At 50.8% G+C, this 25,365-nt stretch overlaps 2 protein-coding genes across 5 annotated transcripts in view; one reads left to right on the top strand and one right to left on the bottom strand.

Annotated features, from left to right (window-relative positions):
• Window positions 1-4,495: 4,495 nt before the first annotated feature.
• RPH3AL (rabphilin 3A like (without C2 domains)) overlaps window positions 4,496-25,365 on the top strand; it is a 171,775-nt gene continuing 150,905 nt past the window's right edge. Inside the window, exons 1-2 of one of the 4 annotated variants that reach the window (XM_084985604.1) lie at window positions 4,496-5,288; window positions 5,738-5,819. The gene's annotated coding sequence lies outside the window, so the exon portion shown is untranslated. Of the gene's footprint in view, window positions 5,289-5,732; window positions 5,820-25,365 lie in introns of those variants that run through there. The other 3 variants (XM_021067539.2, XM_084985596.1, XM_084985583.1) reach the window with 3 other exon arrangements.
• On the bottom strand, window positions 5,824-8,860 carry LIAT1 (ligand of ATE1). Its single transcript, NM_001435225.1, is given in 2 exon segments — window positions 5,824-6,397; window positions 8,577-8,860. Coding segments are annotated over 2 exon segments (591 nt in total). The 5' UTR covers window positions 8,776-8,860; the 3' UTR covers window positions 5,824-6,005.

A 25,365-nucleotide genomic window follows, 5' to 3' on the forward strand; every position in this document is an offset into this window, starting at 1 on the left:
GGTAGGGCGGGCTTTGAATCAAGTCATCGGTGCATCAGGGGGCTTTTTTTTTTTTTTTTTTTTTTTTTTTTTTGGTGGGAGGTTTCTGTTCTTTGCATTTGCTGGCTTCTTTTTTCAGAATGAGAGTGCCGGGGTCCTGGGTGTGTCAAGCCAATTGCTGGTAATTACAAATTACTGCTTTTCTCTGAAAGCCCTGGGGCTTAGGATGGGTAATTAAGCTGGCAAGCGCCACCAACCGAATGCTCCAAATGCCAGCCCCACTGTTTCCAGAGTTCTTGCAAAGCAGGAAGGGTCCAAAAATTCCTTTAATCGAGTTATTTCCTTTATTTTGTTCATGTATTCATTTGTAGCCACTCAGTTTCAAAAAGGGAAGACTGCAGTATGACACACCTTCTCTGGGATACAGGCACTAAAACCAGGGTAAAAGCAAAGAAACCTTTCCGGCGATTTTTTTTTTTTTTTTTTTTTTTTTTTTTTTTTTTTTGTCTTTTTAGGGCTGTACCTGCAGCATGTGGAGGTTCTCAGGCTAGGGGTCTAATCAGAGCTATAGCTGCCGGCCTACACCACAGCCACAGCAACGCAGGATCCAAGCCTTGTCTGCGACCTACACCACAGCTCACAGCAATGCCAGATCCTTAACCCACTGAGCGGGGCCAGGGATCAAATCCACAGCCCCATGGTTCCTAGTCGGATTCATTTCCCCTGTGCCACAACAGGAACTCCCGTTTCTGGTGATTTAAGTGTAGAGAAGCCAGAGGGTTAAATGGTCATTATGTGGAGACCTGTGTAGGGTTTGAGCTTTTACTCTTTGCCAGCTAACACCTTAGCCTCCACGCTTCCATGGATGTTGGCTGAAGCCATGAGACTCTTGGGTGGGAGAAAAGAATGGGTTCAGAGCCACAGCAATAGCTAGAGACCCAGCGTTTGGTCATGGGTTTCCAGAGCCTCAGTTCCCATGGGGTGAAGCAGAGGGGCCGGGGGCACTAGGACATGAAGGGTCTGTTACAGGAGAGGGACGCTGAGCTTCGGGATCAAAAACCACAAGATCTTCCAAGGCTATTGGTCACACCAACGTCCTTCGAAAGAACCAAGGCATCCAGGGACTCAGCTCACAAATGCACAGGCTCCTGAGGGATCTGGGAAATTGCCTCCCAATCACTGGGGCTTCTCAAACATCAACGTGCATGGGAATCACCTGGGGAGCTTGTTAAACTACAGGCTCTGATTCAGGAAGTCTGGGCTGGGGTCAAGATGTTTCTTACAAGCTCCTGGTTCTGTGGGCGCTGCTGGTCCCAGGCTGGCATGTGGAGCCTCGAGCCTTGGCACCATCCTCGATGCAAGCCGTGGTGGTAAGTAGCTACAGGTGGGAGCATGGGCGTGTGACAAACTCAGACCCTTCCCAGCGATGCTTAGAAGAGGGTGTGTTCCAAAGACAGGATTTGACCATGAGCAAGTATTCAGCGAATGAAGCTTGGCTCCCGCCTGCTGTGCGAGCTTGTCCGAGACATGCAGCATAGCAATAAAGAAGAGCTGGCCCTTGGGTACCAGACGGTCTTGGGTGTGACATCCCAGATTCTCCCCTAAGTCCCCGCGTGACCCTGAGCAGGTCCCTTTCCCATCTGGGTCCATTTTCTCATGAGCGAATAGGATCCTGACATCTCACGTCTCAGAGGTGGCCGTGAGGGTGGGATGGAATTGCACAGGTGGGGTCTGTAATTCCTGTCTCCGTGCTGGACCAGGAGGAGCCCGATCTGTGGGGACAGTTGGGACCAGGGAAGTGTGGACTGAGCAGCTGCTTGATAAACATTTTCTAAAACCACCGTCACCACCTTGGAGTCAAGGTCGGGGAGCAAGTGACCTCTTCTCTTTAAGCCTAAACTGTCACATGGGGAGAGTAATTCCCACCCCTCGGGGAACAGCTTGACTGAGGGGCCCGAGGGCTGGAAGAACCCATACGCCAGAAAATGACCTCAGACGGTATCATGACAAGGGGGCGGGGCAGGACCCAAAACACGGACCATGAAAACGTAAAGAGCTAAGGACAGCTCCACGTGTGAGCATAACAAGTAGAAACCATTTAGTCTTAACTGGCACTTAACTCACCCCGCAGCCCCCTCAACCCTGCCAGACACAGCAGCGTTTCTGGAGATGAAGAAGCCTCCTCTGAGCGCTGGTGGTAGGAGTGTGTGAGGCCACCTGTCTTAGTAACAAAATTACCCTCGGAGTGAGTGGCTTCAAACAACTTGATTATCCGGAGTTTCTGTGGGTCAGGGATCTGGGTGCGGCTTGTTCTAGCCACGTGACCAGGCTTCAAGGTAGAGACCCACCCTGGGTGCCTCCAAAACCAGGTGAAAATCACAGACCCAATTATGATCGCTACACGGTGCTGAGCGGCTGATTCTGCTCCAAACAACTCACGGACCATGGCTGGGCAGCCTTGTTCATCTTTAGTTGAAAGATTCCATAGTGTTGGCCAAGGGTCAGCAGTTCTGAAGATAAGTGTACAGTCAATCCAGACCGTTGAGATGAACTCCTGCCGTGCAATCCACCCCCGTGACCCTTGGCCGACGTCTTTTAGAAATGAATCATTCTTTACTGGGAGGGTAATGGACAAGCCTACTTGGCATCTCTTTAGGGAGTCACTCTGTGTTCTATGTAGGTTTTATAGATTCCATGACAATCTGTTGGGTGTATGTGTCTGGTGGGGTTGCCTCTGCCTACCCGTGCCACATCCCCACCATACCCTAGATCTGTGCAGCAGTCGAAGTCTCCGTGCTTCCTTGGCCCCCGTGCTTAGTCCAATGATGGGCATAACCCATGCCAGGCCAGAGACATTCTCTAGGGTTGATATGGACACTAGATAGGGACACATCTGTTTTCTTTGATGAACTATGAGGATGTGGGTGGCCATCTTTGCAATCCTATTATGAGAACCTGCCTGAATATGAAGCCAAGCAGGGGAGGCAAAGGCAAGATATGGAGCAAGAGAGAAATTTTGATGACATTCTACGATCTTCTGGATCCAGCCATGCCTGAAGCCACAGCCAACCCTGGACTATTGGCCTTATAAGTCAATCACCCCCTTTTGTTCAGAGGCCAGTTTTCACTGGGTTTTCTATTCCTTACCATTGGAAGGGTCCTCACTGCAACAGCCTGGCTATAAGAAAGATACATAAAACATCTAACCCCACATAGTTTGAGATGAAGCCACTTCTGTGCTTGTGGGAAAGTTAATACCCACCTGCTTCTTCTATTCATATCTTGAACACAGACCCCCATTTGGTTCTAGGCTACAAGCAGGCACATTCTTATTTAGCCCAAAGCCCTCTCCCTAGAACCCTGGGCTTTGAGACCCTCAATTCACTCCTCACCCCTTCCCTCTTGCTCCAGACCCCTGTAATTTTGTTGGGGTTTTTTTGAATTCAATCAGCCACCCACTGACGCCATGTTTCTTTGTGAAGCGCACCCTTTGAGAAGGGGAGCGCTACACCATCACCCAGGACAGTCTTTCCCGGGGCTGTGTAGCTACCCCAACCAAAAATGTCACTGCTCAGGGAGTTCCCGTTGTGGCTCAGCAGGTTACAAATCCGACTGGTATCGATGAGGATGTGGGTTGGATACCTGGCCTCACTCAGTGGATTAAGGATCTGGCATTGCTGTGGCTGTGGGATAGCAGCAGCTCTGATTTGACCCCTATCCTGGGGACTTCCATATTCTTTGAGTGTGGCCCTAAAAAGAAAAAAAAATCATTGATCAAAACTCTTATAATAGATTGGGTGATTCCTAGGGGCCAGGAGCTTTATGTAATTACTGCATTTGATTCCCGTAACACTGAGGTAGGTAGGTATTCGCAACCCTGTTTCCAGATGTGGTAACTAAGGCGCAGAGAGGTTTAGCGATTTGTCTCAGGTCACACAGCTAGCACATGGTGGGAAAAAGAAAAGATGCAGCTCTGAGGTCAAAGTGCAGAGTTTTCACCACTATCCCAGCATATCTTGTGGCAGAAAGGTGCCCAAGGCCCCCCCACCCCCACCCCCGCCCGTGGAAGACAATGCAAAGCGACTAAGGCACCCTGAGGCGGGGGAGCCCTCAGACTCCCCCATGCACCGCGGCTGAGCCAGAGGGCACAGGAAATGCCAGCTTCTCTGCCCCACCCTCTGCTGTGTTCACCTGGAACCCGGGGCCCTGGGTGCGGTCTGAGGCTGAGTGTTAGCACATTTCCCATCTCCTCCCCACCGAGCCGCACCCGAGCCCTCGGTCCGTTTTGCTTCATTCAACCTGGCAGCAGAAGACAGGCCTGGTCGTAGCATCGGAAGGGCCCCTGCCAGACCTGGCTGCCAACCTCCTCTCCAGGAGAGGGCAGGGCTCTTCTGAAAGCCCCTCCGTGTATCTTGCCCGGTGAAAGTCTGTAACTGGCCTTTTAAGGAAGGGGGGAGAAGGCGGCTCCGTCAGTCGGGGGGCGGGGCGGGGACGGGGCGGGGGCGGGGTTTCCGGAGACCCAGATCCCCTTTCAAATAAGCATTCTGAGATGTTTTGCGTTGGTTTTCAGCTTCTCCCTGAGAACACCGCCTGTCTTTAACTCCTTGCAAGGCAGGAGCCTCATCTTAAATGTCCCCTCTGTCCTTCTCGGGACACAGGTGTGCTGGACACAGGTGTCCGATGCTCTCCCAGGACCACCCCACCTCTCCGACCTTTCAGGCTGCATCTTTGTGCCTAAGGGCGATTTCCGCCCCCACCACTCAGGCTGGCCTCTAGCCCTCGTGTGGCCCGCTGGAAATGCCAGGGAACGAACACCCTGTAGGACCCTTCAGCCAATGCCTTTGGGAGGTATAAATAACACCAGCCCCCCACCCGCCCGCGGGCGGGACAACCCTGGCAGCGCTGCCCAGTGTGGAAGCTGGCTTCACAGTGTCCCTGGACTGGGTGGCTCCCCTTCCCTGCATCCTCTCTGCTCCTCTCACCTGCTCCTCCCAGACCAAGTACCTGCATTGGAGTCTTTGTCCGCTTCTGGAAGAACCCAAACTGAGGCAGCACATGGCCCTCACTCAATATTTGTGGAAAAGAAGAATATTAATCTAGAATATGTAGAATATTATTTAGAATATGTAATTTAGAACTTGGCTTGAAATGCTGCTGTCTTGGGGGATTATGGAAGGATCATATCAATTCAGAGAAGCAATATTCCTTTTGAGACTTCCCATAAAAACCTCCCAGGGGCGTTCCCTCCCAGGGGAGTTCCCAATGTGGCGCAATGGGATCTGAGGCATCTCTGCAGCACCAGGACAAAGGTTTGTTCCGGGCCAGGATCAGTGGGTTAGAGGATCTGGTGTTGCTGCAGCTGAGGCATTAGGTCACGACTGCGGCTCGGATCTGATCCACCTGGGAATTCCATATGCCGCAGGGTGGCCAAAAACGAAAAAAAAAAGCTCCCAGGGATAAAGTTTTGGAACTTACTTATCTTGAAAACCACGTAAGGACAGGGAGTATATTGCATTAAAGCCTCAAGGACGTTTGGGGGCATTTTCTTTGGGCCTCGGGCATGCTGTGCGAGGAGTTTTACCCATGAAATCAGTTCAAGGTTTAGAACTGATACAATCTACAACACTCTTTTTTGTGGGTGGGGGAGGTGAGAGAAATCTAACAGTAATGGGAAGTTAAATAACAAAGAGATGGCAGCTTATTTGAGAAAAAGGACACTTGGAAAAGAACTGCATTCATTCAATGGCTTACTCTGCAGGAACCACGGCTTCCTGGGCAGCGAGGGGCCTTGTGGTGGAAGGAGGGCTGAGTTCAACCCCAGACGTCTGCTCCCTTCAGAGGTAGGTCTGATTTCCTTTTATTTTTATTCTTTTTTTTTTTTTTAACACATCAGCTTGCAGTAGGATAAATGATAAGCGCATCCGTGTCCCGAGCGGGCTGTCACTCGGGCAGAGTAGTTGCTAAATCTGAGTGGAGGAGCTTCGGGATAAGGTTTCCTTCAAAGCCGAGACTGGAGCGCTCCGCTTTCAGTGGGGCTGCCGGCCACCGCCGCCACCGCCGCCACCGCCACCATCCTGATCCGAGGGGTAGGCTGAGCTCTCCGGGGCCTCCTCAGCCCCCGGGTCTGAGTGGAAGCCCTTCAGGGCCCACATCCGGTAGCGCTTCCTCCGGTTCAGCTTGTACACGCGAATCCGTTCGTTTTCGGCCTCTGGGTCGGCGAGGACTCCATCCCACCGCAGACTTTCGTTGACCTGCTTGGAAAGGGTCTCTTCTATCTCAGCAAGGTGGGGGAGGCTTGGGGTGGAGGGGTAAGGACGGGTGAGCTCTGGCTCCGGGCCGTGACCTTTGCCGGGGCTCAGGACGTCATGGCCGGAGGAAGACAGCTGCTGGCTCTTCGCGCCTCGGCTCTGATGTTTATCTGCTGAGCAGATGGGCCGTGTTAGTGCTCGGGATGCGGGCCCTCCGCCTGCCAGGACGATCCCAAACCCGCGAGGACCTAAGGGGGGACTGGAGGCCCCTCCTTACCTAGGGCTCAGCTGGCCACGCCCACCAGCTTCACTGTGCACCTGCTGCCTGCACGCTTCGGGTTGCCTTTGGGGGGAGGGAGAAACCCTTTACAAGCACGTGCTGGGAGCCGGGGTCTCTGGATAAAGGCTCTCAGCGCTATATTACAGGTGAGGAAACAGACTCCACAAGTCTCAGTCACTTGCCAATGTCTCAGAGCAGGGGGCAGTGCCAGGGTTGGAACGCAGCCCCGACTCCCTGTGTCCGGTTCTCTCCGCGCTGCCCGCTGCTTCACCTCGCCACGTGCTCGCCAAGGTACTTCCCAGTCCTGGGACTCTGACTTAGCCCTGTCTAGACACTTTATGGGGACGAAACGGAGAACAACAGCAAAGCTTCCTAAATCTGACTGCGGAAAGCCTTATGCCAAGCCAGGAAATACTTCTGCTGTGTGGCCTGTACGGATTTAGAAATATATGTATTAATAGCCCTTCTGAATTATATAACATGTGTATAAAATACTACACGTTGTGATTCTTTCATCACTTCATCCTCTTTTGGGGGAGAGAAGAATTTCCCTCCCCCCCCAACAATAAAAGGGGGGGAATAAGAAAAAAAATCTTCTCTTGTCATTCCTACCCCTTCCTTCTTCCCCAAAACTTTTGGTGTCCCCTGCTGACGGTATGAAGTACGTGCTGCTATAATTTTTAGAGTCAGAAGCTAAGCCAAAAAGATAATGAATTCCCTAATTTGGTTTGGCAGACACACATAGGGCTTATTGACCTAAAGTCCAGAATTGTTTCCTTGCCTTGTTCTTATGATTCCACCTGGAGAAGTAATTATACTTGGCCCATTGGTCCCTTCCCCCGACTGCAAGGTTGACGTGGGCAAAGCTGCTGCCCCCTCTGCCTGCAGCTTGCCAGGGAGGCCTGCTCTGCACAAAATGAAAACTTGAAATCAAGACCAGGTGTGCTGGAGGTTGGGGTGGCCATGCCAGGCTCAATGAGAGCCACTTCCCTGACAGCCAGAGCTACCGAGGTGAACCACACAAGTCCACAGCATCCACGGAGAGGCGCGTTCTATGTCACTGATGTGCTCTCTCCGTAAACGAGTGCTCAAGGCCTTTGTCCAGACCCCAGGGGTTTTTAGGAGAGGAGCTCGGGGAGCTGCAGGGCTCTGTGGGTTTGTGACAGCTGTTGGTGTGTGTATGTCTGTTAGATGTCCACAGAGAGCCTGGAGCCAGAACCCTGTGCATGTGGTTGTATGTGTGAGTGTGTACCAGTGTCTGTTTGTGGGTGCAGATTGTGATGTGTGTGCCCGCTGGGGTGTCTGTGCTTTAGCTTTATTTGGTGGTTCTATAGATATAGGGGCGTCGTGTTGGGGCTGCTGGGGAGCATCAGAGTGTGTGGCAGCGACTGGCGGGAAGGTGTGTGGTCAAAGGCTGGCCTTGGTGGATGAGGGCAGGGCAAGGACTGTCTGTGCAGGGAGGAACTTTATGTGCAGGTACCGGGTGTCTGCATAGCATCCAGAGGCAGGGGGCCCTGACCTGGGAGGGGTAAGGAGGGCCTCCAGGTGGAAGGCAGGAGTCTGCATTTCGGTGTATGAGTGGGAGCGTGCGTCACTAGTGCCTGAGTATCTTAGGATTGGGAAAGTCTCTGTGTGAGGATGGGGGCATCTCTGTAGGAGGGCTTGATGTGGGGAAGGTATGGATGCTCAGGATTTTGAGTTTTGGACTGATGGATTAGGAAGATGACTGTGTTAAGGTAGGAGTCGCAGTGTGGGGGCTGGGAAGCTCTGTGGGGATAACGCTGGGTATCTGGGGGGGTGTCTCTGTGCGTGGTTGAAGATCTCCATGGATGTTGAGAATTCTTGAGGCAGGATCTGGGGTCTCGGCGGACATGGATGGTCTTTGTGGGTAGCGCTGGGGCATCACTGTACGGGGAGCAGGAGGACCTCTGATTGGGACTGGCGTGTTTCTGTTTCTGGGCTCAAGTGGTCTCCAGGGGGTTGGGGGCCTCTGAAAGGTGGGGTGGGTGTTCTCAGAGAAGAATCTCAGGTGTGGGGGCTGAGGCTCCCGCCCTAGCTGTTCTTCTTACCGTCCCCCTTGCCCGACCCCTTGGTCTTTTTCTTCTTCCTTTTCTTCTTCACCTTCCGTTTACTCAGTTCCGCAGAGCAGCCCGCGATGGGGGGCAGTCTGGACCCCTGCGAGCCCACCGCGCTGCCCTCTCGCTCCTCCTCCTCCTCGTCCTCGCCCTCCTCGCCGCACCCCGATGTCCCAGCCCCTCTGTCGTCCATCCGCTTGCAGGGCCTCCCCCAGTGCCTGGGGCAGCCCAAGGCCGGCCGCCGCTGAGCCGGGCGGCTCTGGGCGCTGAGCGCTGGGTTCCGCCAGGCGTCTCCATGGCGACCGGTACACATTGCGCGCGCAATCCGGAAGCAGCCGCCCCGGAGCCGCGCTGCATGCGCAGATGTACGCATGCGTGTTTCAGCCGGAGCGCTTGGGTTGGTCCGCGGTGCTAAGCAGAAGACTGGACGGAGAGATTCTGAATGTCTGCGGGCGCGTGGCTTCTTCACTCCTGTGCCTTTTAAAATGCTGTGTGTTCTCTCCTAAATGTTTATCTCCGAGTTTCCAATCTCGTATGACCACCTTGGCCTTTCAAGCCCAGTGTATCCAAAACAAATTCATTTCTCCATCGTTTTCCATCTCCGAGAACAAAAGCAGCTGGTCAGAGACCTGGCGGCATTCCTTGGCCTCACTCTCTTTCTCTGTGGCGTCACTTATGCCAGGGCTGACCGCCATGTCTGGGACTTGAACTTCTGGACCGTCTTCCTAAATGGTCTCTGCTTCCAAACCCACCCCACAGATTCCTTATCCACACAGCTGCTAGAATAAACTTCTTATTTTTATTTTTTTATTTTTTGCTTTTCAGGGCCATACCCACGGCATATGGAGGTTCCCAGGCTAGGGGTCTAATCAGAGATACAGCTGCCAGTCTACACCACAGACACAGCAATGCCAGATCCGAGCTGCGTCTGCGACCTATATCACAGCTCAGGGCAACGCGGGATTCTTAACCCACTGAGCAAGGCCAGGGATCAAAGCCACAACCTCATAGTTCCTAGTCGGATTCGTTTCTGCTGCACCAGGAAGGGAACTCCTAGAATAAACTTTTTAAGCTGATGGATAATTTCACTCTCTTGCTTAAAACCCTCCAGTGGGGCCCTGTCAGCAGTCCGTTCAAGACTGAACCTTAGGGAGTTCCTGTTGTGGCTCAGTGGGTTGTGAACCCAACTAGCATCTGTGAGGATATGCGTTTAATCCGTGGCCTTGCTCAGTGAGTTAAGGATCCAGCATTGCTGTGAGCTGTGGTGTAGGTGGCAGACGTGGCTTAGATCTGGCCATTGCTGTGGCTGTGGTGTAGGCCAGCAGCTGCAGCTCCGATTTGACCCCCTAGCCTGGGAACTTCTCCATGCTGCAGGTGCAGCCCTAAAAAGAAAAAAAAAAAAAAAAGAGAGAGAGAGACTGAACTTTAGTGTGGCTTATAAGGCCTGATGTGATCTGTCACCTTTTCTTTCCAGTTTTATCCACCATAGATTGTATTTTCCAAATATGGCTGCAATAACATCCTCGTCCCACAGGCTCTTCTAGAATCTTGCCACTCCCTCAAGAGACAAAGGCTGATTCCTCTCCCTTTCAATCTGGGTGACTTGGTGGACTCACTACTATGAGTCTGTGGTGAAAGTGACAGCGTGTGACTTCTTAAACCAGGTGTAAAAGGTAACGCACATCCACCTTGTTGGCGAAGACTTGCTCCTGGAGGCCGGAGCCTCCTGGAAGGATGGCTGAGGACCCTGAGGCCGCCACGTTGTGAGGGCAAAGCTCTTTCCATGTCTTAAATATAAACCTTTGGTCAGATGTATTTTGTGAAGATTTTTTCTCCATGTCTGCAGCTTGTCAATTCATTTTCTTAGTGGTCTCTTTTGATAAGCAGAAATTTTATATTCTGGTGAAGCCACTTTAGAATTTTTTTCTTTTTGTGTACTGGCCAGGGAATCTTTCCCTACTCTGAGATCACAAAGACGGGTCTTCTGTTTCCTTCAAGAAGCTTTATGGCTCTGGGGCTAAAGGTTAGATTCACAATCTATCTCAAATCAATTTTGTGAATAAAGTCAGATAGGGATCGAGATTCATTTTTTCCCCCAAATGGGTTTCCAGTTGTTCTAGCAATTTTCATTGAAAAGACACTCCTGGAGTTCCCGCTGTGGTGCAACAGAAACAAATCCAACTAAGAACCATGCGGTTGCAGGTTTGATCCCTGGCCTCGCTCAGTGGGTTAAGGATCTGGCGTTGTGGTGAGCTGTGGTGTAGATGGTGGACGTGGCTTGGATCTGGCATGGCTGTGGCTCTGGCATAGGCGGGCGGCTACAGCTCCGATTCCACCTCTAGACTGGGAACCTCCATGTGCCGCGGGTGTGGCCCTAAAAAGACAGAAAGATGAAAGGACATTCCTTTTCCCATTCGCTTGACTTGGTACTTCGGTGGAGAATCAATTAACTATATATGTCTGACTAGTCACAAGGCCCTATCCTGTTCCATTGATTTGTTCGTCTCTCCTTACAGCAATGCTACACCATCCTGATAATTGTAGCGTTATATTAAGTCTTGATATTAAATAGTGTTAAGTCTTACAACTTTGTTCTTTGTGAAAATTCACCTGACTCTTCTAGGGCCTTTGCTTTTCGATATTCATTTTCAGATCATCTTCCTTATTTCCTTAAAATATCTGGCAGGGATTTTGATGGGACTGGCATCAACTCTATGCAAGTGGGCACTCTTAGTCCTCAGTGATGACAGGCGTACCAGTCCCTACACAGGCCTGGGAGGTGGATACACTGCTCTGTAAAGGACGTTTCTGTTTTTCGGTTTTTCTTAGTCTCTTGTCTGCTGTCAAGCTCCCGAAAAGTTTCCAGCACAGCTCTGCACACAGCGAGTGCTTGGAGGCTGCCCTTTACCTGCCCGCTTCTGTCCCCGGGAGCCAAGTGAAATGTAAATGACAGAGGTCCTTTGTGCAAGTGACCCCCTGCTGGTGGAGCTGTGCCAGGCTTGCTTTCAGGCTGCCTTACCCTGCTGACCCTCACGCTCGCAGACAGGTGCCTGCAAAGAGACCAGATGCCCTTCTTTCCAGGAAAGGCTGGCCTTTCTTCCCTCTCAGCCGGTCCTCTTTGCCCGGATGCTTATCTGGCAGGAGGCAGCTTGACTGCCTCTCTTCCTGATTTTCGTGAAGGGTACATCGAGGTTATGTTGAACCACTCGGTCAGCTTCGAGAGAGAAAATGCACATCCAGCAAAGGAATACATGTTTTTTAGGAATTATTATCCTAAAAATCTCTGGCAAGTAGAGGGAGACAGAGCAAGTATATCCCTGTCTGATAGATGCAGAAACAGAGATACAAAGTGATGGTTCACCTCTCAATGCTTATTAGCCTCCACGTGGGGCCCGGAATCCATATTCCCCTTGCAGGAAAGCAGCTGACGTTACAAGGATGTACATTGACCAGTGGAAGAGATGGCAGTATTTTCTTTCTTTCTTTCTTCTTCTTCTTTTTCTTCTTCTTCTTCTTCTTTTTTTTTTTTTAATAGCTGTACCTGCAGCATGCAGAAGTTCCCAGGCTAGGGTCTGAATCAGAGCTGCAGCTTCAGGCCTACGCCACAGCTACAGCAACACCGGATCTGAGCTGCATCTGCAACCTGTGCCACAGCTTGCAGCAATGCCAGATCTTTAACCCACTGAGTGAGGCCAGGGATCAAACTCATATCCTCACAGAGACTCTGTCTGATTCTTAACCCATTGAGCCGCAACGGGAACTCCAGTAGTGTTTTCTTTTTATGTTGCAGCTTCCTTGTTTATACTTTCTCTTTGTGGTTTTAGCGGCTGTTACAGTTATGAGCAGGTGGGAGCTGAGGTTTCTTCCTCCGTTGGCATTAGCAGCACTGGTGTGGGCCTGCTTGGGTAGAGCGTGTAGCTCTGTCCCTTCCTGCTGCCTGTTCAGCTCAGCTGGCTGGGCTGCTGGTTCCAGCTCTCTGCTCTTTGCTGCCCACTCTTTCCATGCTGTCAGTTCCTTCCACGAAGAGGCAGGCAGTGTCCACTCTTCAGCAGCACTAGCCTTAGACCTGGGCAGGTGGGCGTCCTGTCCTGAGCCTTGTGCTTCCCAGGACCTTGATTTGACTCTCCCCCAGCTTATCCCAGGTGGTCCCGTGGAATCAAGGTGTCCTGCCCACCCAGCACCTCCCACTTCTCCCACCACTTCTAGCACACAGTCTAGAAGTGTGCAATTCCTCGCCCAAATGGCCCCCACCTGCTGGTAGGGTGAATGTGGGCCTCGTACCTGAATCCATGCTTCTGAGTGGCCCTAGGCCAAGGCCAGCATAGGTGGAAACTCAGCAGGCAGGTAAAGGTGTCCAGACCTGTACATTCGAGGCCCTTTTCAGTGCAGGATGGAGCTGGGAGTCGGAAGACGAGGGGGCAGGCCACAGGCTGAGTGCAGAGGCCCAAAGCGCAGGAAATTCTAAATTGAAACCTGACCTTCCACGCTGGTACCGGCGGGCATCTATTTGTCAAGGTGGGAAGGTAGTACGTATTTTATTTAACACTGTGTCAATTTGTTTTATAACTTTTTTGTGTGTGTGTGGTCTTTTTAGGGTTGCACCCACAGCATATGGAGGTTCCCAGGCTAGGGGTCTAATTGGAGCTGTAGCTGCCGTCCTACGCCAGAGCCAAAGCAATGCGGGATCCGAGCCACATCTGCAACCTACACCACAGCTCACGGCAATGCCAGATCCTTAGCCCACCGAGCGAGGCCAGGGATCAAACCTGCGTCCTTGCGGATGCTAGTCAGATTCGTTTCCACTGAGCCATGACGGGAACTCCTGTTTTATAACTTTTAATATTTAGCTATATGGTACATGGGCCTCCATTTCTACTCTCGCCTTGGGCTTTGCACCTGTGAAGAGCAGGCTTGCTCTTTATTTTTCCTGCTTTTGTGAGCCACTATCTCCTTCTGGATTTTCACACCATACCTCATGGTACCCCCCACAAAAAAAAAGGAAAAGAAAAATCTTACAACCTATTAAACAAATCGCATTATATCCTTTTGGCAGACTACTTGGGGGTGTCTAAAATAGAATGAGGCAGCCTGACCTGGGCTGACTCGGGACAGAGGCCAAGAGCATGTCGATGGAGAAGCAGCAGAACCATGTAAATGGGGTGCTGACACCGGCTCCCCTGTTCTCCTCCCCTCCAGCCGCACCTGCCGCCTTGCTGTTTCTCCTGGTACCCAGACATCTCAGCCCAGGCCTTTGACTTGCTGCTCCCGCCCCACCCCACACACCTGCTCCAGAAGTCCTGCTCTCATCCCACAGGATACCAGAAGAGGCCACCCCCAAATATGCGTTTTTGTAAGGGTCGGGGTGTTCTTCGGTTGTGAATGGTCTGTTTCTCATGTCTGAGCCATCGCTGCCTGTCTCTTTATATGGCAAATTGCAGGAAGCTGGGAGCGACACAGGCAATTCTGTTTGCACAGGCCTTCCCCCACAGCATCTATAGTTAAGGGCTGTGCAAACGAGGATGCTGGAGCCTCTGGAACTTTAGTTTCCTTCTGAATGTTCACTGCTTGTGTCTACAGCTTGGCCCCCAGGCTATTTCCGGAACTCAAAGATTTACATTTCTTCCTTTATTTAGTTGTTTTTGATTTATGCCGCCGTCTCTATAGGAAGCCTTGTGCCTCTTGAGGGCCCCCCCCCCACCTAGGCAAGGGAAGATCCTTTTGTGCCACTAGATCCAGGCCTTGTCAACTGCCAGCTGAACAATTGCCCCCGTGTTTGGCTTTGCGGGCTGCTATTTAACTCCAAGTCCCGGAGGCCTGTTGGTTCAGAGGTAACAAGGGAGCCCGAAAGCTCTGAACACCAGGAACATTTCTAGAAAGTATTAAAGAAAAACAAAGCTGGAGTTCCCGTCGTGGCACAGTGGTTAACGAATCCGAGTAGGAACTATGAGGTTGCGGGTTCAATCCCTGGCCTTGCTCAGTGGGTTAAGGATCCGGCGTTGCCGTGAGCTGTGGTGCAGGTCGCAGACATGGCTCAGATCCCGCGTTGCTGTGGCTCTGACGTAGGCCTGTGGCTGCAGCTCCGATTCGACCCCTAGCCTGGGAACCTCCATATGCCATCGGTGCAGCCCTAAAAAGAAAGAAAAGTCAAAAAAAAAAAAAAAAAGGAAGGTGGAAATCAATGAGGTCATCCTGCTGAGGTTGTGCGGGACTCAGAAATGAGCAGTGTTTGGGCCCATGTTCTGCGCATGCCCAAAAAGAAGCAGGCGGCAGGGGGTCAGCTTGGCGTCTGTAGGAAGGGAGCAGACAGAGACCCTCCCTCACGTGGTACCGTGACTGTGGATGTCCCGTCCTCTCAGAAAGGGTTGGCCTTAGAGCGCATCGGAATCCTTGGGGAACCATATCAAGATGTGATTCCAGGCCCCACCTCCAGATTCAGTTCTAGGGCTTGTGAATCTGCTTCTGTAACAAGGTTCTGACACACAAGGCCTCGAGGCCACATTTAAGAAACTGGTTTAAAGCATAAACCGGTCATCTCTCAAACAGAGAGACCCAACTTTATATGAAGCCTGTTTAGACACTCCAACTTTCCTAATCCTTTATGTATTATTATTATTTTGCTTTTTAGGGCTACACCTGTGGCATACAGAGGTTTGCAGGCTAGGGGTCGAATCAGAGCTTTAGCTGCCAGCCTACGCCACAGCCACAGCAATGCCCGCCAGATCCGAGCCATGTCTGCGACCTACACCAAGCTCATGGCAACGCCGGATCCTTAACCCACTGAGAAAGGCCAGGGATTGACCCCGCAACCTCATAGATCCTAGTCGGGTTTGTTAACCACTGAGCCACGAAGGGATCTCCTCTTCACCTTATTTCTTAATAACCACTTAAATGTTTCCTCTACGCTTAAACCTGTCCCTTGACTCTCTCTGCCTTTCCCTATTTTCCTGTTAATTGACTGAGTATTTTTATTAGTGTAAGACTCATGAGGGGAAGCCGAGCCAGAAAATTTGGTGAGGCTTCCCGAACTGCTGTTGGGTTTTGAAGGAGGAAGGTTATGTGTGGGGGGGCATATAAAAAGCACCCCATTAACCACAGCATTTATCATGACCTTGGTAATAGACACTAGTGACTAGTGACTTTCCCAGTCATCATAAAGCCTGTCCTGTGGGGCTGACATGACAGCATGTGAGCTGCTTCATCTGGGGCGCACCACTTGGCATCTCTAGGGAAAGATGGACCGTCCCCTTTCTCGGGGTGTTCCGCTTTTGCGGTGGCTTTTGTCCCATCCGGCAGGTTGACTGTTCCCTTGGGAAGAAGGTGCTCTTGTGTCTGGATCCTATCCGTGGTCATTCCCAAGTGAGGTATTGGTGCTGAATTGACGCTAACGTGCCCTCCTGCTCTCAGCGTTTAAAATCAGTCACCGCCCCTAAATTACTCTAACACCCCTTGTTAAGAAAGTCTCCTCAGCCTCTACCCATGACGCTGACCTACAGCAACCAAACACCCCCGTCGCATCCTAACCCTCGCCTTTACTGGCTGCTCAGTTTTGCCCTCTCCACGTGTTCTTCTTGGTGACCAGAGGTCTCGGGGTACTTTCCTTTCTGTTGCCCCTGCATGATTTTTCTCTCCTGGGGTGGCTTTGAGGCTAGTTGCCACAGTTTAGACTGACCCCAGCCTGGTCCAGCATAAAGTCCAACTGAGAAGGCCCTTGTAATTTCATGTTGGCTATTCCGACAACAACAACTAGGGGATAGACTATTTTGCCTCTTCTTCACTCGTTTGCCTTTCCTCGTATAACCAGTGGACCAGCTGCCTGGGAAGGGCATCCATCTGTACATTCCACTGGTAGCTTTGACCTTCAGGAACCATTGCAGCCCAGTGGCTGCTTCATACCACGGGGCGATTCTGGGGCCACCCGGACATCAAGGGTGCCTCCCCCTGCACCCTTTCCTCCTTTCTCTTCCCCCAAACACTTTCCCACCAGCCAGGGCCATTCCAGCAGATCCCACCTCTCCGACACCCAGAAAGGAACACTTTTCTAGTTTCCATTTAGTCACACAAGACCTCTGTCATCCGTTCTGTGGGTTCTGTTACACGAAGCAATTCTCCAATTCTTGGCAGATACCACTTGGAGGACCTACAATTTAATTCTGTTCTGACCCTAACTTCCCAGAGTTAACGCAGACCCTGCCGATAAAGGGCTCGGTCCCACAAGACGGTACCTGCCCCATTCAGATGTCAATTGCAAGTCCAATAGTTCTGACTGGCTGGTTGTAAATCAGGGCTTCCCGGGACCTGCTCCTCAGGTTCAATGATTTGCTAGAATGGCTCATGGAACCAAGAGAATCAGTCTCTTTATTATCACCAATTTATCACAATAGCCATACTAAAGGGTACACGTGACCAGCCGGATGTAGAGAGGCAGAGGGCAGGGCATGTGGGAAAGAGAAGAGGGCAAGGTTTTCATGGCCTCTCTGGGGGCACCGCCTTCCCAACCGCTTGATTCACCAGCTTGGAAGTTCTCCAAAGCCCTTCAGTTGGGGCGTTTATGGAAGCTTCATCACGTAAGCACAACTGATCAGATCATTGGCTACTGATGATTCAGTCAACTCTTCAGCCCCCCCTCCCTCTTCAGAGGTCCGGAGGTGGGGCCAACCCCCTAATCACTAGGTTCGTTCCCATTGCAACCAGCTCACCCATCCTTTGGGGCTTCCTAAAAGTCATTTCTTGGATATAAACTCAGGTGTAGGCGCTTGTTATGAATAGCAAAAGAGGCTCCTTTTACCTTGCTCACTCTGGAGCTGCTTCAGGAGCCCGAGACAAAAACTGAATATTTTAATGAGGTAGTTCTATAGCTCTTACCACTTAGGAAATTAGACGTTTTGTTGTTGTTGTTCTTGTTGTTTTAGGAGCTCTGACTGGAAGCCAGGAAAAAGACCACTGTATGTGTGTGTGTATATATCTATTATATATATATATTGTATATATATATATATTTTATATATATATATTATATAATATATATTTTATATATATATATTATATAATATATATTTTATATATATATATTTCTTACTATATCATAGTATCATAGGGGAGAAGAGACAGGTCTCTCATATAGAAGAATTCCCAAGAAATTCCTAAAGGAGGGGAAACATAACTCTCTACTCCTTAAGTGTGGGTTGTGTATTTTGACTTCCAAGGAGAGGGTAATTTTCAGTGGAGAAACTTGACAAGTCCTACCTCCGCCAAGTAATCAAGGTCAAGCTCAGCAATGGGAAATCACTGAGCAGTATGTGCGCTTGATACGATGTGGTGAAAATGCCTCTTTGCCCCTACTGTCTTCCTCCCAAAACCTATGGCCCCTGTCGAATCAGGAGAATATCAGATACATTCTGATAATGGAGCATCCTTCACTAAAACTAACCTGTACTTTTCAAAACTGCCAAGGTCATCTCCGATAATGGAGCATCCTACACTATAACTGACCTGTGCTTCCCCAAACTGTCAAGGTCATCAAAAACAAAGAAAGGCTGAGAAACTGTCACAGCTAAGAGACGCCGGAGGAAACATGATAGCTGAGTGTAATGTAATATCTTGGATGGAAACGGAATGTAAAAAGGATTTTAGGCCCAAACTAAGGAAATCTGGAGAAACTATGGACTTTCATGCTAAGGTATCGGTATTAGTCCATTATTAGCCAATGCACCACCCTGATGTCAAATGTCAATAGCAGGGGAGACTATGGGGGGGGGTAGATATGGGAGCAGTGTATCATCTACTTAATTTTTTGTCAATTGTAAAAATTAATGAAGGGAAATCTCATTAAAACGGAATCAGGAAGCCAGAAGGGGAACAATCACAGACATGCCATTCAAGGTAAATAAAGATCCCAGCTGGAAGAAAGACACCTGTATGGCAGGAGAAACGGCTTTACCAGAACCAGCAGGAGGAAGAGTGGTTTTCTCCTTGCCTGGCAACAGCAGCTCAGCCAATGAGAGACTGTTACCACTCAGCCAACGAAGAGCCACCATACATTGAACTCCAAGTCTCTTTCCCTGGGCTTTTTGTTTATGACAGTCCCTCCCAACGTCCCCCTTCTCCTCTGTCAAAGAGTTTCTTCTCCTTTGCTTATGGTTCAACATAGTTACATGTCCTGAATTGCAATTCTCTGCTGCTCCCAAACAAAGCCCATTTTGTGGGCTAAATAATTGGCTGTTTTATTGCTTGGGGTTACCAACATTTAAAACTGTTTTTAAAATAGTCTGTTATTTTTTTAAAGGCAAGGAGGGGAGGTGAAAAAAGCACTGGGAAACTCCCTGGGTGTCAGAGGAAGGAAGGTGAGGGACCGCCCCCCCCCATCTCCTCCATATGTGACTCAGAGGGAGCTAGGGCTTTTACAGAAATGTCCTGGGGTGCTTATAGCTCCAAACCAACCTGGAGAGATGCCATTTGGGAAGCCGAGCGTGAGGCTTTCTGGGTCTTCCACCTGATTAGATAGCCAGGGGGTGCAGGCCAGGAGGGTTCTGGATCCCTAGGGATGCCCAGGAATTCTGTGTTCTTAGGGGTGTCCTACCACCTGACTTGTCCCCACGGCTCCTCATCACCAAGCTTCTGAAAGTGTCATAGGAAACATACAGAGGCTGCTGTGGTTTACGGGATCAAAAGAACACCACGTGCCTTGAGTATGAAGAGACTGAGCTTTTTTTTTTTTTTTTTTTTTTTTTTTTTGTCTTTTTGCTATTTCTTGGGCTGCTCCCGCGGCATATGGAGGTTCCCAGGCTAGGGGTCTAATCGGAGCTGTAGCCACCGGCCTACGCCAGAGCCACAGCAATGCAGGATCCGAGCCGCGTCTGCAACCTACACCACAGCTCACGGCAACGCCGGACCCTTAACCCACTGAGCAAGGGCAGGGACCGAACCCGCAACCTCATGGTTCCTAGTAGGATTCGTTAACCACTGCGCCACGACGGGAACTCCGAGACTGAGCTTTAATCAGTCATTTCTGCCCGTGTGTCTCTGGGCACATAACTGAGCACATCTCTAACCTGAGGACATAAATATCTTTGCCACAGATTATTACATCAAGCAGTGGTACTTGGAAATACATAAAACTCTATAATCAGCATGCATCTTATTCATAAAGTCTCCTGTTAGCAAGCAGTCCCATCTGTGGGAGTGAATCTGTATCAGCCAATATCTATTTACCTTTGTCTCTTAGACCCAAGAGAAAAGAGGCGTGTCTTCTTCATGCACATGCACAGAGATGGCTGATTCTCTTTTACTTCTTGATGGAGCCTCAGATCTCAAGGATCCGAGACTAGCCATGGCTGGCTGGCTGGCTGTAATCCACAGCCTCGGCAGGGTGTCCGGGACCCTTCGCACCCTGGTTCCAACCTCCCGCTCTGGGCTCCTCTGCTCCCTCTCCCCGTGCACCATTCTCGACTTTCCCACCTTCCCTTTCTTGCCTTCCCTGCGCCTTGCCGTCTGCTCTTCCTTCTCTCTGCCATGTCCTTCCCGCCCTGGCCCACCTGGCAAACTCCTACCCCTGTGTGTCCCAGAGCAAAGGTTTCCTGATCGGAGCCCTGCTGCACCATCCTCTGTGTCTTTTGAATCTTATGCAGCCGCAGTGGTAGGGTAGCATGGTGGCACTGCCACTACCTGGCTGTAGGACGTTCGGCAAATTTCTCAAGGTGTTTGTCTCAATTTTCTTTCTTCCTTTTTTTTTTTTTTTTTTTTTTTGGTTTTTTGTCTTTTCAGGGCTGCACCCAAGGCATATGGAAGTTCCCAGGCTGGGGGTTTAATCAGAGCTACAGCCACAGCCATGGCAGATCTGAGCCGCATCTGCGACCTCCACCAAAGCTCACGGCAATGCCGGATCCTTAACCCACTGAGCGAGGCTAGGGATCGAACCAGCAACCTCAGGGTTCCCAGTCGGATTTGTTTCTGCTGATCCACGACGGGAACTCCTTCTCAATTTTCATAGCTATAAAATGAAGATAAACAATGTCCTGGAGTTCCTGTTGTGGCGCAGTGGCTAACGAATCCAACTAGGAACCATGAGGTTGCAGGTTCGGTCCCTGCCCTTGCTCAGTGGGTTGAGGATCCGGCGTTGCCGTGAGCTGTGGTGTAGGTCGCAGACGCGGCTCAGATCCCGAGTTGCTGTGGCTCTGGCGTAGGCCAGCGGCTACAGCTCCAATTCGACCCCTAGCCTGGGAACCTCCATGTGCCACAGGAGCGGCCCAAGAAATGGCAAAAAAAAGTCCTGCTTCCGTGGGACACGTCTACTGTGAGATCAGCACACGGTAGCCAGCATGTTGCAGCAGGTTTGCCACTGGAGATTATTTATGTTTCTGTGTCCCCACTTAACTATGAGGTTCTTGAAGACAAAGTATTTTATCTCACGTAGCAGATTTCAGGGCCCCTCCAGGTCACACACCTGCTGTGGCCTCAGGAACACTGGGCCTTTTTGGCAGTGCAGGGCGCCAACCTGCAGAAGCAACCAGACAAGACCGCTTAATGACTAGGATGTCAGCTGGAGCTCCCTCAAGCCTTGAAATCAAAGCCAGACCCGTCCCTAAAACAATGCGCTTACTGCCAAGGCTCCCTGCCTTGACCCCTGTCCTTGCTGTTCTGTCCTCTCAAAACGCAACACTTTGGGAGTTCCCGTTGTGGCTCAGCGGTAACAAACCTGACTAGTATGCATGAAGATATGGGTTCCATCCCTGGCCTCCCTCAGTAGGTTAAGGATCCCGCGTGGCCACGAGCAGTGGTGTAGGTCACAGACACAGCTCGGATCCCAAGTGGCTGTGGCTGTGGTGTAGGCTGGCAGCTGCAGCTGCAATTTGACACCTAGCCTGGGAACCTCCATATGCCGCAGGGGCGGCCCTCAAAAGACAAAACAAAAAAACACAAAACAAAACCCCCAAAAACACGGCACTTTGAGTTGTCCAACAAAATGAACTCATACAGACACGAAAGAGAGATAAGTAGACTTCACTGAGGGTTTTTAGGGGAGCCACTCATTTTTTCTTCTGCAGTGTCTAATCTGCCATTAATTGCATTCAATGTATTTTTCATCTCAGACATTTGTAGTGTTCATTGAAGTTCCATTTGAGTCTTTTTTTCCCTTCCATATCTGCACATGACATGGTCAAGCTTTCCTTTAGCTTTTTGAACGTATAAAATACGCTCTTATAACCGTTTAAATGCCTGTGTCTCCTAATTCTATCATCTGTGTCATGTCTGAGTCAGTTTCAATGAATAGAGTTGGCTCCTCGCTACGAGTTGCATTTTCCCGCTGCTTTGTGTGCCTGGTCATTTTTGTTGGATGCCAGACATTGTGAATCCTTCCTTACTGGGTACAGGATATTTCTAAATTCCTATCAACATTCTTGAACTGTGTTGCAGCAGCTAATTTACCTGAAAAAGTGCGCTCCTTTCCAATCTTTTAAGCTTTTGAAGATTTTAAGCTTAAAACCTAAGGGTGGGACCAGCCCTGGATTTCTGGATTTAGTCTGGGGTTAAATTTTTGTTTTTTTCTAGTCTTAAGGCAAGACCCTTCTGGGTATTCTAACTAGTGGCCCCTGAACGGTGGTGTTTTCCACTTTGGGAAGAGGCATCATTCCTGCCCTGCGTGAGTACTGACTGTTCCCACAAATCCTGTTGGGTGGTTCATCCTCTAGGCATGTGTAATTTTCTCACACACCTGTGCTGAGCGGTACTCACTGAATATTTGAGGGGAAACGTCATCACATCTCTAGATTTCTCTCTGTGTGCTCCTCCCTCCTCTCTGGTCCTCTGCCCTGCAAACTAGTTTCATTTGCTCGGGTTGCAGCTCTGTCTCTTCCATGCAGCTACGCCGTTGGACTCTGGCTGATTTTTCCTTCTCGGAACCACAGTCTGGAAATTCTCCAGGTGGCAAGGCGGGCAGTGCGGGGGTCCCTCCGCTGTTTCCTCTCTCCCAGGGATGACTCGTCTTTGCTGCCTGATGTGCAACGTCTTGAGTGTTGTCGTTTCCTATATTTTGTCTGATAGTTTAGTGATTTCGAGCCTGACGCTAACTGTGGCCCCTGCTACTCCATCTTGAACGAGGCAGAAGTCCAGCTAAAAATATGCTTATTCGACGATGTCGTGAATTTGTTGAACAAATGCCACTCGATGGGGCTGAACCAGGAGATAACCTGGTCTTTCCCTGGGGGAGGAAGGGGGAGCGCTGGCTCCTCTCCCTTCTCTTTCTCCTGCTTCGATCTCCTCCAGAGTCGAGCATTTGAGACTCGGGAGACCCTGCGTGGTACCCTCTCTTGCTTCCCTCTGAGCATCTGTCTCCAGAGCAACATCCCACAGCCTCTTCCGGCCAGGGTTCCTCTGCCCCACAGCCACTTTCTTGGAGAGGAGCCTCCTCAAGACCAAAGCCTGCTCTCTTCCACACCTTCCTCTTGGCCTTTAGGAAACGTCCCTGGCTTAATCGTGGAAATGTGCACCTGTCCTCCTCTACCCACAACTGCAAGCACCGAGCAAGCCCCCCCCCCCCCCGCCCGGTCCTCTAGGCTGGAGACACCAGGCTCTGGGTCAGTGGTTCTCATGGTAGGGGGTAGGAGGGTGGCCCCTCCCTGGGAAAGGTGACAATGTCTGGTGACATTGTGGTTTGTCACAGCTGGGGAGTGGGCGCCGGGGATGCTGCTGAACACCCTGCAAATGCACAGAACAGCATCCCCTCCACACACGAGTAACTGCCCCAAAGGTCAACAGAGCTGTGGTTGAGCGACCCTGTTCTAGGTTCATGCCAGCCCCAGACTCTGGAGGATGAGTCAACTTCTCTAAATGTCTTCTCTCACCATGCTCTGCTCCTGGAGTAGGAGAGAGTCACCAGCTCAGCCAGGATCCTGCTGGGAACAAGATGCCAATCTTATAGGCACCCTCAATTAACTAACTTTTTCCTTCCTTCTTTTTTTTTTTTTTTTGCTTTTTAGGGCTGCTTCCTCAGCATACGGAAGTTCCCAGGCTAGAGGTCGAATCAGAGCTGTAGCCACCAGCCTCAGCCACAGCCACGGTCACAGCCACGCCAGATCCAAGCCGCGTCTGCGACCTACACCACAGCTCACAGCAATGCCGCCGGATCCTTAACCCACTGAGTGAGGCCAGGGATCGAGCCTGCATCTTCATGGCAACTAGTCGGGCTTGTTACTGCTGAGCCACAGTGGGAATGCCTAGAAATCTTTTTCCAGTGGTCAGCAGTCCAGAGGCTAGGTCATCCCAGAGATGGTGAGGATTCTGTGACAGGCTGTGCCAACAGCAGCGTGCGAGACTCCTGGAGGCGTGATTGTGGGAGGTGGGCTACAGCCTATAGAATCCCTGTAGCCTTGAGGTTTCAGGGTTGGTGAGGTGGTGATGGTGGTGAGAGTGATGCCAGCAACTCAGCCGAGCTCTTCCAGCGAGCCAGGCTGGGAATCAGGGGCCTCCCCCACACTGTCCCATGCAGTCCTCACAAGAGGACAACCACACCCCTTTGGCACATAAAGAAGCTGAGGCTTGGGGATCCCGCTGTGGCTTAGCAGGTTAAGAACATGATATAGTCTTCATGAGAATGCAAATTTGATCCCTGGCCTTGCTCAGTGGGTTAATGATCTGGTGTTGCCTCAAGCTGCGGTGTAGAGCTCAGATGAGGCCTGGATTTAGTGTTGCTGTGGCTGTGGGGTAGGCCGGCAGCTGCAGGTCTGATTTGACCCCTAGCCTGGGAACTTCCATAAGCCACAGGCGCAGCCCTAAAAAGAAAACAAAAACAAAAAAAGAAAAGAAAGAAAGAAAATGAGGTTTGGCCACTAGCTACATTAGTGGTTTAAATTTAAACAAAGTAAAATTAAGTGAAATCAAAAAGTCCAGCCCCTGGGATCACTGGTTGGTGGACAGCATGGCCATATGACATGTCCATGATGGCAGGAAGTTTACTGGACAGGGCTGGCTTACTGAGATTTGCTCCCCTACCCAAGACCACATCTCCCCTGGGCCAGATCCAGAACCTAAACCGAAGTCTGACCCAAGGACTTGTGGAGGCTGCTTTGTAAGTCTGGAAACCAGGACCTCCAGGTTTGGTCATCACTCAGCTGCAGATTCTGGGGTTAGCTCCGGAAATCTGTTCATAAACTGGGTTTTGCTTTTTGTTTTTGCTTTTTTTAGGGCCGCACCAGCAGCATATGGAGGTTCCCAGGCTAGGGGTGGAATCAGAGCTACAGCTACTGGCCTGCACCACTGCCACAGCAACGCAGGATCTGAGCCATGTCTGTGACCTACAACCACAGCTTATGGCAACGCCAGAGCCTCAACCCACTGAGCAAGACCAGGGATCGAACCTGCAACCTCATGGTTCCTCGTTGGATGCGTTTCTGCTGTGCCACACGGGAACTCCCATAAACCGGTTTTTGATTGAATTCGTCTTCCCGGTCGAGAATGAAGGGTAACAGGGCTTTAGCGCTGCCTGTCCTCACTCGCACCCCGCCTGGATCCAAAAACCTGGGCACCGAGCCTCCCGGCGGGTGGAAGTGGAGAACACAGCAGTTCTTGAAGTGGTAAAGTCGACAAGAGGCTGGTGAAAGCTTTAGGGTTCCGTGATGATTTCCTTTAGTGACTGTGGCAAGTTGCCTCAGCTTGCCGGCCCATGAGTGGCGCCTTCCCTCCTTCAACCAATGAATTGAACTGAATTGCAGCAGGTGCCAGGTGCCGTTTCCGGCCCCAGAAATCATACTTGCCCTCCTCTTGTCTCCTGGGGTTGTTAGAGTGGGTCATT

This window comes from Sus scrofa, chromosome 12 (genome assembly GCF_054392235.1).
Source record: "Sus scrofa isolate SSC_HxYL_T2T_F1_AM1 chromosome 12, Sscrofa_HxYL_maternal_Yorkshire_Landrace_v2.0, whole genome shotgun sequence".
NCBI lineage: Eukaryota > Metazoa > Chordata > Mammalia > Artiodactyla > Suidae > Sus > Sus scrofa.